This window comes from Gavialis gangeticus, unplaced genomic scaffold (genome assembly GCF_001723915.1).
Source record: "Gavialis gangeticus isolate Ggan-Ray unplaced genomic scaffold, GavGan_comp1, whole genome shotgun sequence".
Taxonomy (NCBI): domain Eukaryota; kingdom Metazoa; phylum Chordata; order Crocodylia; family Gavialidae; genus Gavialis; species Gavialis gangeticus.
The window spans coordinates 396314-408996 of NW_017728960.1; the positions used below are offsets into that span (position 1 = coordinate 396314).

Below are 12683 nucleotides of genomic sequence, written 5' to 3' on the forward strand. Positions count from 1 at the left end.
AAACTGTCTTAGAAGTGAGCCTGAAATGTTTTCTAATCGAAGAAGTTATATGTATATTGCATCAAAACTTGCAGCTGACAATGTCCTATTTTGTCAGAAAACAAACAGAAAAAGATTTGTCTGAAAACTGAAGCTTCTTGTTTTATTTGAAAAATTCCCTTTTGGGAGGTTTTTAGGCCTTCCCCAAAAGAGAAAAGCAAATAGACTGTGGAGGAAGTTAAATATTGTACTGGTGGAGATGTTTTGTTGTATGGAAAACCAGATTCCCCTGGAAAAGAGGGTGTGAGGCAGAGCTGTTTAACCCCTGCCTGCCTGGGTGTCAGGGGCATGTCTACATGTGCACTTTAGCTTATTTTAATGCGCATTAAAGCATCACAGAAAACATGCTCTTTACGTAAGACCGGCTAATGCACATTTTCCTAGTACTTCCCAATGCAGGTACAAGATTTTATGGGCATTAACTAAAGCACGTTAATGCACGTGTAGATGCTCCCAGTGTAGGTGAGAGAGCAGGGGTCTGATGAGTTGTGACCTCAACAACTCTCCTTGGTAAGCTGCAATATTTTGCTCCTGGTTTGTCTCCCATGGAAGGTGCTGAGTTCAAATCTCCTCTGCAGTCAAATGACATTCAATGGTGTGTTCATGTTTCCAGGTTTACGGCAGTTCCTTGATATGGGTGCTGTCCTGCCCGGCCCAGAGATCATGTCTGTAGTGTGGGGCTTGGGATTGAGAACCGTGAAAGCAGCCAGAAGTGCAGAGAAAAAGGAAGTGGAGTGAAGCACAGATGATAAACACCTGGCTGCCCAGGGAGGGGGTGGAGGAAAGTCTCAGCGGGCATCTCAAAGTCACGCTGCTTGACTGAGCTAGGGTGTTGGCGGTGGCATCAGAGGCGAAGAATTCAAGGCTTTAGAAATAGAGCAGCCTGCCTTGTGTGTGGTTTTATCCCCGTCTGTATCACAGCCACTTCTAGGTGCCAGTGCAGGTTCGAAGCAGTTGTTCTCCTGGGGAGCTCGTGGCCTGGATAGGCAAAGGGTGGGGAAGGGAAACTGAGGCACAGAGAAGTGAAGCAAAGGTTTGCTCAGGAAGAGGTGAGAGTAAAACCCAGGTGTCCTGAGCCTGAGCTACTTGCTGATCCATGCCGCCTCTATACTGAATGATTTTTCACTCAGCTGTGTGTCCTAAGCCCTATACTGCCAAGCATGAAGGGGATTCTCCCAGCTCCTGCCGACAGGGTCCTGTTAGGAGCTTGGAGTGAGGAGCCTGTCCCAGAAAAGGCCTCTTGGCTCTTTAACACCCTGTTCGCACTGCCAGATGGTGCAGGGAACCGTGTGTTTGCCCAGGCCTGGCGCACGTGTCCCCGCCTGCATGCTGCAGTGATACCACGGGCAGGATCAGGGCACAGACCAGCTCATCTGAGCTGGGCTTGCCAGGGTAAGGAGGGGGCCAGTGACTAGAAACTGGAAGCAGCAGAAGCATCTCTGAGCTGGTTTTGGATAGAGGAACAATGTCCATGGCTCTGCTCACCTGGGCCGGGGGCTTTCTCTAGGCCGGGGGTTGCCTTGGCCCCTGTACTCTGCATGTGCACGGTTTCCCATACACCAAAAACTGCTCCCTTAATTGCTGGGCCGGGCCTGGGCTGTTGAACCAGGGCTATAAATAAAGGCAATAAATCAAGCCTGAGGGACACCTGGCAGGTCTGGGATGGGAGGAGCGGGACAGGCTGTGTTCAGGGGACCGGACTGGGAGGTGACACACCGGGTTCATCTCCCTGCTCTGCCACTGATGTCCAGAGTGACCTTGGGAGCACACTTTAGCCCCAGACCCTCAGAGGTGTGTGGGGGCAGCTAGTTCTCATGGGGAGCTGGAATTGGTGGCAGTTCGACCCCTTCTGAGTGCCTGGGGCCTGCATCTCTCTATAACTCGGGGGAAAACCAGCCCTTGCAGTGTGCTGTGGGGCAGAAATCCCATGAAAGAGCACAAAGTGCATCCTGATGGCTCAGCATAGAGGACCTCAGCTTGACAGGCATCCCCAGAGCCATTCCTCTCTCCACCCCAGGGGTTCCCAGGCTGAGCCAGGAGGAGACACTGCTTGGAAAGCAGCATCCAAAGCTCTTCTTGGCCTGACAGCCCATTGTGTTTGCACCCAGCTGACAAGTTAAAAGGGTGTCACAGGGCAAGACGGACCCTGAAAGCCACGCAAAAACTTGTGGCAAACTTTTCCAAGGATCATTGTGGGGTGTGAGGCAGAAACAACAGTCTCAAGCAGGAAAAATCTACCTCCAACCCATATTTTGAGTCTGGCTTCAAAAATCATGAGCTAGAAAAGTGATGGGTGGTGGGCTCTGATTTGTCTCTGGGATCCACTCACTCCAGTTTCTCTGTATATTTTAAAGCTCCCCATCAAATGGCAGCAGAGAGTTTCATGCCATCATTTGCTGGCAGTTGTGGGACCCCCCCTAAATATAACAAGGCTTGAAATGAAATCGTGGGAGTCACCCTTGGTTCATTCTTTCATGGTTGGTTTCCTTAATCCCGTGGTTCACCACCTCTCTAGACTGGAGGCACCTCTAGATAGACTCAAGAAGCCCCTCGGAAAGTGTCACCTCTTTGTTTTTACTCTTTTTTTGCCTACCAAATGAATACCAGAGCAGTTTTTCTGTTGCAAAAACTCAGAAAATCTGCAGCTCTGGACTCCTGTTTGCTGTATCAGGGTTTGTCCTGCAAATCATGGTTGCACATGTAGAGCATGGCCCCCTGGAAAAGATCTCCAGGCACCCCAGAGTGCTGTGGCCCCTGGTTGAGAACTGCTGCCTTGGAGCTGGGAGATGAACCCAGGTGTCCTGCTTCCCAGGCCAATGTAGTTGCTGCCAGGCTGTGAAGTCCGTTGTTCTCCCTCTCTCTGCTCTGGTGAATCTCTGAGTGTTTTTAGAACAACTTCACCAGGAGAGAAGAGGCCATCCTGGAGCACCCTCCAGCCTGGTGGATAGAGCGCTGAGGCCTGGATAGCCTGCTTGGGGCTTGAGTACCGCCATGCAATGTGATGCTTAAATCCCCTTGTATATCTAGGTCTTAAGACACGGCTGTGCTGGACAATGTACAAACAAAGAAGGTCCCTGTTCCACACAGCTCACAACCTAAATGATATAAAATTAGACAATGAGGGTGGGAAGGGACCTTGGGAAGTTGGATTTAGTCCAACCCCCTGCTCAAAGCAGGACCAGCCCCATCAGCCCAGCCAAGGCTTTGTCTAGCCGGGTCTTAAAAATCTCCAAGGATGGAGATGCCACCACCTCTCTGGGTAACCTGTTCCAGAGCTTTACTACCCTTCTAGTGAGAAAGTTTTTCCTAATATCCAAACTAAACCTCCCTTGCTGCAGCTTGAACCCATTGCTCCTTCGGTCATCTGCCACCACTGAGAATAATCCAGTGCCATCCTCTTTGGAGCCACCCAGCAGGGAGCTGGAGGCTGCTATTAAATCCTCCCTCAGTCTTCTCTTCTGCAGACTCAATAAGCCCAGTGCCCTCAGCCTCCCCTCACAAGTCCTGTGCCCCAGCCCCACAACCATTTTCATTGCCCTCCGCTGGACTCTCTCCAGTGTGTCCACATCCTTTCTGCAGTGGGGGCCCAAACTGGACACAGGACTCTGGATGTGGCTTTGCCAGTGCTAATAGAGGGGAAGAATCACTGCCCTCGATCTGCTGGTAACGCTCCTACTAAGCAGCCCACCACCCCCTCCAGAACTGTGTCACATGCCCCATACTGCTGGCAGCACAGGGGGATTCTCCCTCCACTCCCCTCCCGTGCTGACGGAGGTTTCTCTGTTGCCTCCCAGTGGTCCTGATCGGAGAGTCAGGTGTGGGGAAGACCAACCTGCTTTCACGCTTCACCCGCAATGAGTTCAGCCATGACAGCCGCACCACTATCGGCGTGGAGTTCTCCACCCGCACCGTCCTGGTGGGCGACGCCATGGTGAAGGCACAGATTTGGGACACGGCTGGGCTGGAGCGCTACCGCGCCATCACCTCAGCGTGAGTGCCCTGGCGGGGAGGGCCCTCGATGTCTCCTCCTAGTGTCTTTGGAGCCAGTGCTGCATGGGTCCAATCCCTGACCCCCGCCACTCTCCCACTGTCTTGGCAATACTCCCTGATATCCCATTGCCCTGCACCTCTTCCATGCAAAACAGCCTGGCTGGAAAGCTGGCACCGATGCTCACCAAGGCATAGGCATTCATGGCCATGGGACTCTGCATGCATCCCTCCCTGAACCCAAGGAGCAGCTCTGATGCATGCCAGCAGTAGTAGGTTGTTATCCCATTCCCGTTCAGCCACTGCTGGGGCGGGGGACATGCTGCAGGGCCCAGTCCAAGTGCTGTGGGGGTGTCCCAAGCTCTGGGTTGGGTCCCATGGTAAGGCTGCCTGCTCTCGGCAGGTATTACCGGGGCGCAGTGGGTGCCTTGGTGGTATTCGACATCACCAAGCACCAGACGTATGACGAGGTGGAGCGGTGGCTGAAGGAGCTCTATGACCATGCCGAAGCCACCATCATCGTCATGTTGGTGGGCAACAAGACCGACCTCACCCAGGCTCGAGAGGTGCCAACCGAGGAGGCCAAGATGTTTGCAGGTACACAGAATCACTCCCTAACCCCCTGCAGCTCAGCTGGCTTGGCTACCTGGCCCCATGGCCTGGAACTGGGGGTCTTGAGCTCCCAAAATTATCATCTTGCATACAACACACATCTCTTCCCCAACCCCAACCCCAAAAAACCACCTGCTGGAAATCGGAAGGTGCATTACATGTGGGAAATACAGATGCCCCAAGGGGACTGTGCGGAGGGCTCTGCGCTAGGGGGTCCGTCCTGCCCCTGGCATAGGCCCAGGCACCTCGTGAGACTCCTCTTGTTGCAGAGAACAACGGGCTGCTCTTCGTCGAGACCTCGGCGCTGGACTCCACCAACGTGGAGCAGGCCTTTGAGACCGTGCTACGGGGTGCGTAGGGCATTGGGGGGCACTGGGGAAGGTCCATAAAAGCCCCTAGAGTGCAGGCACCCCCCCGACCTTATAGACCCGGTTGCAAGGGAAAGAGCTGATTGGCTAAGCCCAGCTGTCAATCACTTAGAGGCTGCTTTCTGCCTTTGGAGTGGGGCTGGGGGTGTAAAGAGGCAGATGGGGTGTGAACCTCTTTTATGGCCCATGGAGCTGCCCTGGAGAGGCGTGGCGGGGCTCAGGGCTGGTATTACGCCCTTGGAGATGACGGGGGTCAGCTGTGCTCGCTGAGACGGTGCCTGGCTCCCCCTGTCGGGTGGGTTTATGTTTGCCCCAGGGGCCATTTCACAGCACTTCTTCCCCCGCAGAGATCTTCAACAAGGTGCAGAAGCAGAAGCAGAAGAGCGCCCCGGACAATGCTGTTACGCTGTCCCCCGAGAGCACCGCCAGCACCGCACAGTCCCATGCACCAGCCCAGCGCTCCTGCTGCCTCAACCTTTGAGCCCGGCACGGGAAGGGGCCCAGGAGCCCACCCCTCTGCCTGCTGCCCTGCAGCCTGGCCCTGCTTCCGCCAGCGTGGGGCTCCGGGCTGGCCCCAGACTCGCCCTGCTCGGAGCCTGCCCTGCGGGGTCCAGGCAGACGCAGGAATCCCCGTCGCTCCTGGATGTGGTCCCAGCCTGCTGGGAGCCTCCATGTTCCCGATTCCTTTTGGAAGGCAGCTGGGGCATGGATCCCGGGGTGGGGGCTGCTGCTGTGGTCCGTGCAATACGGGTGCAAGCATTAAACTGTTTTCAAGAGGCAGGTTTGCTTTGCCTTTACTCCCACCTGCCAAGGGTGGGTCTACCCCTTTAGGCTCTGCCATCCCTGCCCTCCCTGTGTCCTTGGGGGTAAGTGATGGGGTGTGTGCACAGTCCTCCTAGCATAGGTGTGTGCCGCCAGCAGTGTGGTCAGTGCCCCCCACCATACTCAGGCCCCAGGCTCACAAGCCCAGCTCTGCCCACACTGCCTGGGGCTTTCCTTTGCCTTCCCCCTAATGCACTGGCCATGGATGGAGGCAGGACATTGCCTGGGGGCAGCTGATGCTCCTGCAGATCCTTCCAACCGGCTGGGGGGTCCAGCTCAGGGTCAAACTGATCCCCCCAGGTTTGGGGGTAGGAAGGACTTTCTTCCCCATGTCAGACTGGCATGGGGGGGGGGGTCCCCCTCCTGGGATCGGAGGTTAAACCAACACATTTCCAGCTGCACGTAAATCTGCAGGGGATGTAAAGACCCTACTTGCAGTTCACAAAGGGTAAAGAAAGGGCAGCAGGGCCTGTTACATTAGGGTGCTGCTGTCTCCTTGCCTCAGTTTCTCTTCCAGACAAGGGCTGGGTCTTTAAAGGCAAGTACAGGGTTCAGGCAGGGGTGGATCCAGGGCATGGGTGTCTGGGAAGACAAGGTGCTATGACAGCGGGGTTTGCTGGGTGGTTTCCCCCAGCCTGGGGTGAGCAGAAAGGGCCAAACACTGAGTCACGCCCCAAGTGAGCTGCACCCAGTTTGGCCACACGAAGCAACAGGGGGTTGATATGGGGGTATCTTGGCCTGGGTCAGGAGAGAGAGGTCCCGATCCTGCCTCCAGAACACCCTGGGGCAGGTTGGCTGGATCCAAACGCAGCTGGGTGATGCATGCCTGCAGGCACCTACGGGGCTGCTTGGCGCTATGGCACACAGCCTAGCTGGGGCAGAGCTTCCCAGTGCTTTGCCTGAGCTAGAGGAGAATCCCCACGAGATGCTAGCAGTGGAGGGGACAAGACATGTGGATGAGTCATCCAGCACAATGATCAGGTCACTGTGTGCATAGAGTCACATGAAAGCCTACCAGCCAAGCCCAGCTGAGTGGCCCACACCCCACCCAAAACGCTTAAAGGGCCTAGCAGACAGCAGGCAGATTGAACAAGCTTCTCTATGAAGCAGAGCTAGGACATCCCATCAAACCCTTTAAGGGAAACACGGTCCCTTTAAGAACTCCATACAAGCTCCACCCCGCATACCTGTGCCAGGTGAGCCCTTTGGCAGGTGATGGACAGCTCCACCAGCCAATCTGTCTGAGAGAGGAAGTGCCAGGCACCAACAGGAAACGTGCCAGAGCCCTGCCCCAGCACTGGTGGGGTGGACCTAGAGGTGTCCAGGAAATCCCAGAGCAGTGAGCTCACCTGGGACAGGTGTCTGGGTGCAGTGCGGAGGGCGGCCGGCAGCACTGGGCAAGATGCGAGGCAAGGATGATGAGTATGACTACCTCTTCAAAAGTGAGTCCTGCCCAGCCCAACCCGGCCTAGATGGTGGGCACTTTGCTCTGGGTTTGCACAGTGCCAAGCGCGCCGGGCCCTGCTCCCAGTGATGGGTGGGGTAGGATTGCCCTGCATCTGGGGGCCTGGCTGGAGGGCCCAGCTGCTGATGCTGGGGTTACAAAGGCCTTTTTTGAGCCCAGCTTTGATGCTGACCGGGGGTTAAATGGGAAGGGGCTGTTTGCTGCTGGGGCTGTAGAGGCCCCTGCTGGCCAGGCATCGAGGAGTGCCAGGAGCTGTATGGATATCTCTCTGCCCCTGCAGCTCCTTGTGAAGGTGCATGCGTGGGTCTTCCATGCCAGCGGCTGGACGCAGGCAGCCTTGTAGCTCCTGCTCCCTTTCACACTGCAGCCTGAATGGGGGGAGGCTGGGTCTTGACCCCTGCACCCCTCCACATGGTTCCCCGTGGTACAGGCATGGTGTCGGGGGGAGCAGGGGGGTATTCGTTCTTATGGCTTTAATACGACAAGTGTCCGGGGTGGGAAAGGGGTAAGGAGTCTAGCAGGGTGGGAGGCAGGCAAAACGCCCCATGGCAGAGCGCTGCTGAGCTGGTTTCCCTTTCTCTCATTCCCCTGATCCCTTTGCCCGTCCGTGCCCCATCCCTGAGGGGTTGTGGGGTTTCTCCCTGACGTGAGCAATCCTGAAAGGGGAAGTGATGCCACCTGCGGCACAGGCATCCATGTTGGGACGTGGGCACATGGCTGACGCACGGCCCGGTGAGGCAGGACGCCTGGGTTCTGCTCCTGGCTCTGTTTGCGGCCAGCATCATCTCAGGCGAAGCAGCTCTGTGCCTCAGTTTCCCTTTATGCACCTGGCTATGCAGCTGGTTTCCCGCGTGGCTTGCAAAGAAGGTGCGGAGCTTTGTGACGGGCTCTGAGATTAGTGGGGACGAGGCAGTGCGGGGGGGGGTGTCCTGCGCTTCCTACTGCCCCTCAGGGAGCACCCCAGGGTGGTTTCTTCCATGTCAAGTGTGTGCGTTAAATGTCCTCTTCCACATCCCTGCAAAAACACCCACATCTTTGCTCCCTCTTGCACCTGCTCCACTGTGTGTCATAAGTCCCATACTGCTGTCAGTGCCTGGGGATTCTCTGCCTGCTCCAGGTGGCTGAGGCCCGTGTACGTTGGTGCAGGCAGGTCAAGGGAGGGGACAAGTTGGGCGGAAAGCCTTGCCGAGCCAGGGCAGAGCCAGGGCGGGGATGAAGTCATTGGTGACTCACCTTCCCTTTCAGACACTTCCCTGCCAACAGCCCTGGCGAATCCAGCTTCCTGGTGCAGCCTGTGGCCCTGGGAAACCGGTCTGCGCTGCGGTGCTGCTCTGGGAGCCGGTGGGGCCTGAACCCCAGCGTCCCTGCCCTGCACGGGCCTCTTTCCACCCAGGCAAAAATGCTGCCAGGCCAGCTGGGCTGCTCTGTGGCCCGCAGTCAAGGGCAGGTGGGGATCCCCTGCTCCCATCTGCCCTCCTGAGCCAGCATGGGGCCGTGACTGTCCTCACTGCTGGCACTGACAAACGCATCCCCCTGCTGCAGAGGGGCCTGGAGGGAATTGTGACCTGCTTCTGTGCTGGGTCTGGCAGGACTCGAACCCAGGATCGCTGAGCTCCTCACAGGAGGAAACTCCCAGCCTTTCTCATTTCTGTTTCTCTCAGCCCATCTTGGAGTGGGAGGGTGTGTTCCCCACTTTGGGATGGGGGCGCAACTCTTTAACTGAGTGTCACAGTCCCTATATTGCAAACATCAAGTGGTGATTCTCCTTCCCATCAGGCACTGGGGCCGTGATTTCAGTGGCAGGAGGATCTGAGCTGTAAAGCCCCAGCGTAGCTGGTCCCTGCCATCCCCTGGGTGCCTTTAGTCTATTTTCCAGGCTGCCAAACCCCTGGTCTTCCTATTAGAAGCTGCTACAGCCCAGCCCTGACCTCAACCCTCCTGACTTCACAGGCCCTGGCAAAGCAATTTAATTAATGCTTGCAATTGTCCCTGCCCTAGAAAGGGGAAACTGAGGCAGAAGCCTTGCTGCGCTGTGGGCACTGGTGCTGGGATAAGACCTCCCCAGCTCACAGACAGCTTAAGATTTGCTTCCTCTCTTCGGCCAAACTGGTTCCAGTTGCCCTTGCCCTTTTTGGGTGGCATGAGGGTCTCTGCTTCTGGTGTTTGTGGGCACGGCCTAAGCAGTAGCATAGAGACCAGACCTCTTGGACCTATCTCTCTCTCCCTCGTCCGAACTGGGGTTTTCTCCTCTGGTACAAATAGGAGTTTAGTCCCCAGCGAGACTCCCTTTAACCCTGGGGGGAGATGAACAAGAAGGCTCGGAGCTGAAAGCCAAGCACGCGGTGGGCGGTATTGCCTCCCTGCAGCATCCAGCTGGCCTGGCCGAGGCAGGGGGCATTGTGGAAGGGGCCCTGGGATGCTCTGAGCTGCCTCCCAGCAGGTTGGATTGTGGGATACCTGCATACCCCCAGGGTCTGATGAGCCTGTTTGGTGCCTGAGAAATGGGGGTCCCTGGTGAGGATAAGACCATGTGTGTTGTGGGGTGCTGCAGATGGAGGCAGCAGGCTCTGGGGATCTCTCAGGATCACACAAGGCAGCATTGCAGCTGGAGGAGAGAACTTGCCCCTCTCCTTTCCTGTGCCTCAGTTTCCCCCTGGTCCTTTTGGGGCAGGCCACAGCCTCCCGCCTACATGGGCAGCTTCCTTGGTGTCATGGGAGCTTGCGCTGCTGGCAGGATGGGGGCGGCTGGACTGCAGGACCCTGTCGCCACAAACACAGAGCAGCTCCACTAGCCGTGCAGCAATACCGAGCTGTCATCTGCTCAGCCTGCATTCACGAGGCAATGCGGCCTTGTGGTGACAGCGATCCTCAGACAGCAGGGTGGGGGGAAGTGGCTGCTTCCCCATCACACCTGCTGTTGGGCAACTGGGGCCACAATGTTACCTGTCTCCTGGGCATGAAAGAGGAGCAGCTGAGCCCAGATGTGAGACTGTCCAGCCCCCGGTGCCTCTGTTGCCCCCCCAGCCTCAGCCTCTTAGCCCCTCCATGCCTGGCTCCATGCTGGGAAGATTGGGGGTGGTCTCCCATATTTTGCAGGGTGCAGGGGGTTCCCCACATCTAATCCTTGCCTGGAGCCACCAGCCGTGCAGGCAGCTACTAGCCCACACTTGTCCTGTCCCCCACAGTTGTGCTGATAGGGGACTCGGGCGTGGGGAAGAGCAACCTTCTCTCGCGCTTCACCCGCAACGAGTTCAATCTGGAGAGCAAGAGCACCATTGGCGTGGAGTTCGCCACCCGCAGCATCACGGTGGACAGCAAGACCGTGAAGGCGCAAATCTGGGACACGGCCGGGCAGGAGCGGTACCGGGCCATCACTTCAGCGTGAGTCAGGCTCTGCCCAGGGCTGTGATGCAGCTGATTCTGGGGCGGGGAACAGCATGGTGAACGGGCTGCACCAGCTGCTTCAGGGAGAAGCCTGTGTGCATGGGGAGGGGGAAACTGAGGCACGCCGGGGGCTTTGCTCTGACTCGGTGGCAGAGGACCCAGGAATCCTGCCCACAATTACCCCTCTGCCTCTTCCCCGGGCAGCCCGTGACCCTCTCCCCTCCGCTTCGTAGGTATTACCGGGGGGCGGTGGGCGCACTGCTGGTCTACGACATCGCCAAGTACCTGACATACGAGGATGCAGAGCGGTGGCTTCGAGAGCTGCAGGACCACGCCGATGTCAACATCGTCATCATGCTGGTGGGCAACAAGAGTGACCTGCGGCATCTCCGTGCCGTGCCCACTGACGAGGCCAAGAGCTTTGCAGGTCCGTGTCCCTGACCCTCTGCCTCGCTGCACCCTGACATCCCCCTCCTAGCTGGGAACCTCGAGGGGGGCATCTGTGTAGCTACCTTCTGGGTAGCAAGGGAACAGCCCTACCATGTGTCATGGGCCCTGTATGGTAGGTGGAGATTCTCTCCCAGCTCCAGGCACTGGGCACGGGGGGTCAGGCTTTCCTAGAGGTCACCGGTGGGAAGTGGGTGGGATAGTGGGAGCTGGAGGCATGCATCCATCTGTCTGTCTGACTCCTGCCCCGCTCTTGTGCCCCACACAGAGAAGAATGGCCTGTCCTTCATCGAGACATCGGCCCTAGACTCCACCAATGTGGAGACGGCCTTCCACAACATCCTCACAGGTGAGTCCGTGAGGCCAGAGCTGGGCAACCTGCCCCTGCCTCCCTTCCCTCTTTGGGCCCTTTGCAGGGGGATGGAGGGGGCTGTGGCCAGGGGTCTCCAAAAATGGGGGAGGCTGGAGCTTGGTGGGCTGGGGTCCAAGCCAGCTGTACGCCTAGGGAAGGGCAGTTGAGTGGTTAGCACCTGGGAGGCAGGATGCCTGGGTTCTCTTAGACTCGCTCCCTTTCTGTGCCTCAGTTTCCCCAGCTCCTACTAAGTCGTAGCTATTGGAAGGGGGACTCTGCTGAGTGTGCCCCTCTGCCAAACCCAACCCGGGACCAGTGTGGGTTGTTGGCTTTGCAGAGGGGGCAGGGCTGGGGGCTTCCCCCTTGACCTCACTGCCCTCTCCGCCCTGCAGAGATCTACCGCATCGTGTCACAGAAGCAGATGGCCGGACAGTCGGAGCTGGAGCTGGGGCCCAGCACCACCATTGAGCCCATCCACATGCTGCCCACCCACCAAGAGGGCAAGCAGGCACCTTGCTGCCAGAACATCTGAGCCCACTGGGGTTGGGACAGCGAGGGGGGCAGCCTGGACCCCCAGCCCTGCCCTAGGCATGGTGAGGAGGCCACGGCTTGTGCGCCGCTCTCTTCTTCCAATGTCCCGGGTCCTGCCCTCCTCCTGCCCCGTGCATCTCTGTATTTACTAGAGGCCCTAGGGAAATGCAGCCATGCTCTTTCCCAGAAGATGCTTTCCTCTTCCTTGCTGCTAGGGTCAAGTTTTTGTAGGTCTTACACAAAATGGGGGGGCAGGGGACACTCCTCCTCCCTTTGTTGGGCTCCCAAGCCCCTTCTGGACAGAGCCCAGCATGGAGCAGCTGATGGGTGAGGCCTGGTGCACCCCAGCCCCGAGGGGATGGGGTGGGCTGGGGGTGCCCTTGGCTGGAGACTGCACTTGCTAGAGCCGGGTTGTAGCTTCCTTTATCGGACCCACCTGATGGCCTGAGCCCTGTGCACATTTTACACCCGCTCCTGGGCTAGAGGCCAGCTTGATCGCAGCACGGCATGGCCGAGAACAGAAATGGGCACCCTCGCCAGGAGCTCATCACCACTGGGGCAAGGTGTGGGGGGCAGGGGACTCCGTTTTGGGGTGTCCCTGTAGATCGATTCTTCAGCGCACACTGCAGAGGATGCCTCCAGGGTCAGGTCTCAGCCCCCTGCCAGGGTCTGACCC

General features: G+C 57.6%; 2 protein-coding genes across 2 annotated transcripts in view; both read left to right on the plus strand.

Annotated features, from left to right (window-relative positions):
* Nucleotides 1-5786, plus strand: part of RAB25 (RAB25, member RAS oncogene family) — a 12539-nt gene extending 6753 nt beyond the window's left edge. Inside the window, exons 2-5 of the mRNA XM_019516233.1 lie at nucleotides 3834-4029; nucleotides 4430-4623; nucleotides 4908-4988; nucleotides 5354-5786. Coding sequence (XP_019371778.1) covers nucleotides 3834-4029; nucleotides 4430-4623; nucleotides 4908-4988; nucleotides 5354-5487 — 605 coding nt within the window. The 3' untranslated portion in view covers nucleotides 5488-5786. The remainder of the gene's footprint in view (nucleotides 1-3833; nucleotides 4030-4429; nucleotides 4624-4907; nucleotides 4989-5353) is intronic.
* Nucleotides 5787-7123: 1337 nt separating this feature from the next.
* LOC109296612 (ras-related protein Rab-11A-like) lies at nucleotides 7124-12677 on the plus strand. Its single transcript, XM_019516119.1, has 5 exons — nucleotides 7124-7270; nucleotides 10479-10674; nucleotides 10911-11104; nucleotides 11393-11473; nucleotides 11869-12677. Exons 1-5 carry the CDS (start codon nucleotides 7231-7233, stop codon nucleotides 12006-12008), a joined length of 651 nt encoding a protein of 216 aa, XP_019371664.1. The 5' UTR covers nucleotides 7124-7230; the 3' UTR covers nucleotides 12009-12677.
* Nucleotides 12678-12683: the final 6 nt, after the last annotated feature.

Bases quoted from the DNA above. Each gene is read 5' to 3' on its own strand.
- LOC109296612 (XM_019516119.1), top strand. From the start codon at position 7,231: ATGCGAGGCAAGGATGATGAGTATGACTACCTCTTCAAAA. The intron at 7,271-10,478 runs GTGAGTCCTGCC...TGTCCCCCACAG, and splicing joins GTATGACTACCTCTTCAAAA to TTGTGCTGATAGGGGACTCG. The intron at 11,105-11,392 runs GTCCGTGTCCCT...TGCCCCACACAG, and splicing joins CGAGGCCAAGAGCTTTGCAG to AGAAGAATGGCCTGTCCTTC.